At 68.1% G+C, this 3,255-nt stretch overlaps 1 protein-coding gene across 1 annotated transcript; it reads right to left on the bottom strand.

Annotated features, from left to right (window-relative positions):
* Positions 1–1,349: 1,349 nt before the first annotated feature.
* On the bottom strand, positions 1,350–2,737 carry MNEG_15092 (hypothetical protein; the record flags this gene model as incomplete). Its single annotated transcript, XM_014036437.1, has 5 exons — positions 1,350–1,567; positions 1,597–1,690; positions 1,989–2,063; positions 2,281–2,386; positions 2,544–2,737. 5 exons carry the CDS (start codon positions 2,735–2,737, stop codon positions 1,350–1,352), a joined length of 687 nt encoding a protein of 228 aa, XP_013891891.1.
* Positions 2,738–3,255: the final 518 nt, after the last annotated feature.

Here is a 3,255-nt window from a genome sequence, read left to right as displayed (position 1 = left end):
TGCAGGGGTCGTCGCGTGCGTCGCGAAAAAGGCCACAGGCGCTGGGTGCGGCACTGCGGGCGGCGGCAGGGGTGGACCGCGGGCCCCGCGCAGACGGCGACGGCCGCCAGAGAAGGAGGTGCGCGCCGCCCCGCAGCGCGCCGGCGCCAAGGGGTCGCGACGGAGCAACGCAAGCAGCCGGGCCGCGCTGCGTTGTACGACTTCAAACGCGTGCGAGGGCGGCGCACCTGCTCGAACGTCACCACGCGCACGTTGACGCCTGCGGGCATGGCCAGCGAGTCCGAGGGCCCCGCACCCCACACCACCTGGCAACAGGGTGTGTGTGTGTGCGTGTATACGTGCGTGCGTGTGTGTATGTGCGCGCGTGTGCGTGCGTGCTTGTGTGTGCGGGTGTGCGTGTTGATGAGCAATCGCAGGCGTGACGGCGATTGCATCGCGACGCTGAGCTGCCATGGTTTTTTGAGCCGTTTGCCCTAGCCAAGCGTGAGGGCTTGTGATACGGCTGGACAAGGCGGCCGCCAAGAATTGTGATCTGAGGGCTTGGCGCTCGCGAAAACAACAGCTGCAGCGCCGGTGGCGCGAGAAAGGGGCGTCGGCGGGGAGCGCACCAGCAGCTTGACCGAGGGGCAGCGGCCGAGGCAGGAGGCGAGGACCGGGAGCACGGCCGCGCTGCAGCCGATGACCGACAGCTCGGCGTGGTTGCAGATGAACCTGAGTGGGCGTGATGGGCGGCGCGCGTTGTCATTGTTTGCAATGTTTGGGGGTGCGGGGCCGGGTGGGCCGTCGGGTGGGGCTGGGGACGACCACGCGAGGGCCAGCGACCGACGGGGCGTGATGCAGAGGTGAAAGGGGGCCGCTGTGGCACATTGCGCCGCAGCGCTCCGCGCTAGCAAGGAACGAACAGAACCTAGCACGCCGCGCCGCCAGCGAGCCGGCAAAAGCGTGGGGCGACGTGCCGGCCACAACCGTGGACCGACCCCCCAACCCCAAAGCTGCCAACCGACCCCAACCGCCGCCGGGGCTCACTCGACGGCGTCTGGCCCCAGGGTGTCATAAAGGGGCACGCTGGTCATGCCATACGCGTGGGCGCCGGCGTCAAGAAGCACCCACTCTGCGCACACCCGCGGCAGGATTCAGGATTCAGGTGCACTTTTTGATACTTTGTCTATGCAAGCAAGGGCCAAGGGATCCAGGCAGTTGTGGCAACACCCAGCCGGCAGAGAGTGTGAGGTGCCCGGGGGAAGGGAGAGGCGGTGCACAGCTCTTGAGAAAAAACCCTCCAAGGAGGGACGCAGCACCTCAGCCAGCGCAGGCGTGGCCTGCCGGCTGCAAGCATCAACCCGTTCCGCCTAAACGCCCCCGATCCCTGAGCTGCAGCCGGCCGCCCGCCCAGCTGCAGCCACGCAGGCGTGCAGCGCGTTGCTGCCGTGCACGACGCCGGCCTGCGTCGGCGGCGGCGGCGACAGCAGCAGCAGCAGCAGCAGCAGCAGCAGCAGCAGCAGCAGCAGCAGCAGCAGCAGCAGCAGCAGCAGCAGCAGCAGCAGCAGCAGCAGCAGCAGCAGCAGAGCTGACAGAGTCACCCCGCATGCCGCCCACCTTTGCAGTTGACTGAGTAGAGGCCCACCATGGCCTTTGGCCGCAGCCCCAGCTCGAGCAGTCCAGAGCCGACGGCGGTGCGGATGTCCCCGGCCTGGGCGCGGCCGGCATGGAGGGAGCCGACGTATTGGATGGGGTTGCGCATGGGTTGCGCATGGGCTGTGCATGGGCTGTGCATGGGCTGTGCATGGGTTGTGCATGGGCTGTGCATGGGTTGTGCGTGGATACATGGCGAGTGTGTCGCAAAACGGGAGAGGGCTCGAGCGGGCTCGCACGCGCAGCACCGCGGGGTTTTGCCAGGCCAGCGCCGGGCGGGCACGGCGTGGGGAGTGTGCGCGGCCGCGCGGGCGACGGCCGCGCATGTGTGCGCGCGCGTGAGGCGGGGGGCGCACCTGCGCGTATGTCAGCCACGTGTAGGCCCCCAGCTTCCCCGCGGCGTCCCGCTTGCGCGTGCCCAGCGCCGGCACCTGCGCGTGGGGAGGCGCGCATTGAACGGCATGGGTCGCAGTGGAATGCAAAGCATGGGCCCTGGTCAGACCTCCCAGCCATTGGTCAACTGCATCAGATCGCACCCGCTGCGTCGGATTGCACCGAGCGTTCAGATCGCGGACGCCTGCCGCGCCTGCCCCATGGTGGGCCTATGCTGCGGCTGCTCTCTGCTGCCCCCCCCTCTCTCTCTCTCACGTTTGGGTACTGCGAGACGGCAGCCTCCCAATTGTCGTGGAGCGTCCTGATGCCGTCGTTGGGCGGCGGGAACGTCGACACCAGCCGGCGCGGCGATTCGGCCGCCCTGCGGCGCGCAGGCATACGTGTGTGTGCTCGGGCAGGCGGCGAGGAGGGGAGCGCGGGCGCGGCGGCGGCGCGGAGCAGCCCGGGGTTTGGGGCGAGAAGGCTCGCCGACCTGGGCCGCTGGTGTAGATCCAGGGTGGAGGGCGGGCGAGCCGCACCTGTAGACGTCCCAGGAGCCCTCGCCGTCGAGCACCTCTGGCAGCACGACCGCGTACGAGCCGGGCTCGCCGAAGGGCGAGTCGGCGGGGACGGCAGCAGCAGCGGCGGCGGCGGTCGGGTTGAGCGCGAGCTGCTCCATGTCCGGCACCAGCTGCGCTGCGAGCACTTCCAGCCTGCGCTCGAACGCCTCCATGCTTTCGCGAGCCTGTTGCCGTTGGTATACGCCGTGGTGCCACGGGGGACGCGGCTTATCGGGCTGGTGCTCCCAATAAAGCGCTTGTGGATGCTAATGAGCGCGTGTAACGCGCTGGATGTTCATAAAGTGCTCTGGAAAGGCTTGCCAGCCATCTTGGTGCCGCTGCACAGTTGCCGCCGATGCTGACCGTACGCCTTTGCTGTTGCCACCTATTCAGGGCCCAGGGGTGCCCTCCCCACGCCATGAGCGGCGCTTAGGCACCCTTAATATCCCCATGACGGGCTGTAAATCAACGCATGCTGGTGACACATCCGCATGCGTGATTGCACATGCGCATGTGGCCCATGCATGCAAGCAGCAACCACCCAAGGATTACTCAGTCGGCTTACTCGCAAGCTATTTGAAGCGCGAGGATCCCCTGCGCATTGGTGACGCAACATGCGTCGCTGCATGGTGCTTAGCACCCTTTGCCACGCCAAGCGCCGCACCGCCGGCCACCGCCGCGGCCGCCGGCA

This window comes from Monoraphidium neglectum, assembly GCF_000611645.1.
Source record: "Monoraphidium neglectum strain SAG 48.87 unplaced genomic scaffold scaffold05023, whole genome shotgun sequence".
NCBI lineage: Eukaryota > Viridiplantae > Chlorophyta > Chlorophyceae > Sphaeropleales > Selenastraceae > Monoraphidium > Monoraphidium neglectum.
Note: the sequence above shows the minus strand (reverse complement) of the source record. Positions and strands in the feature narration are given on the sequence as shown.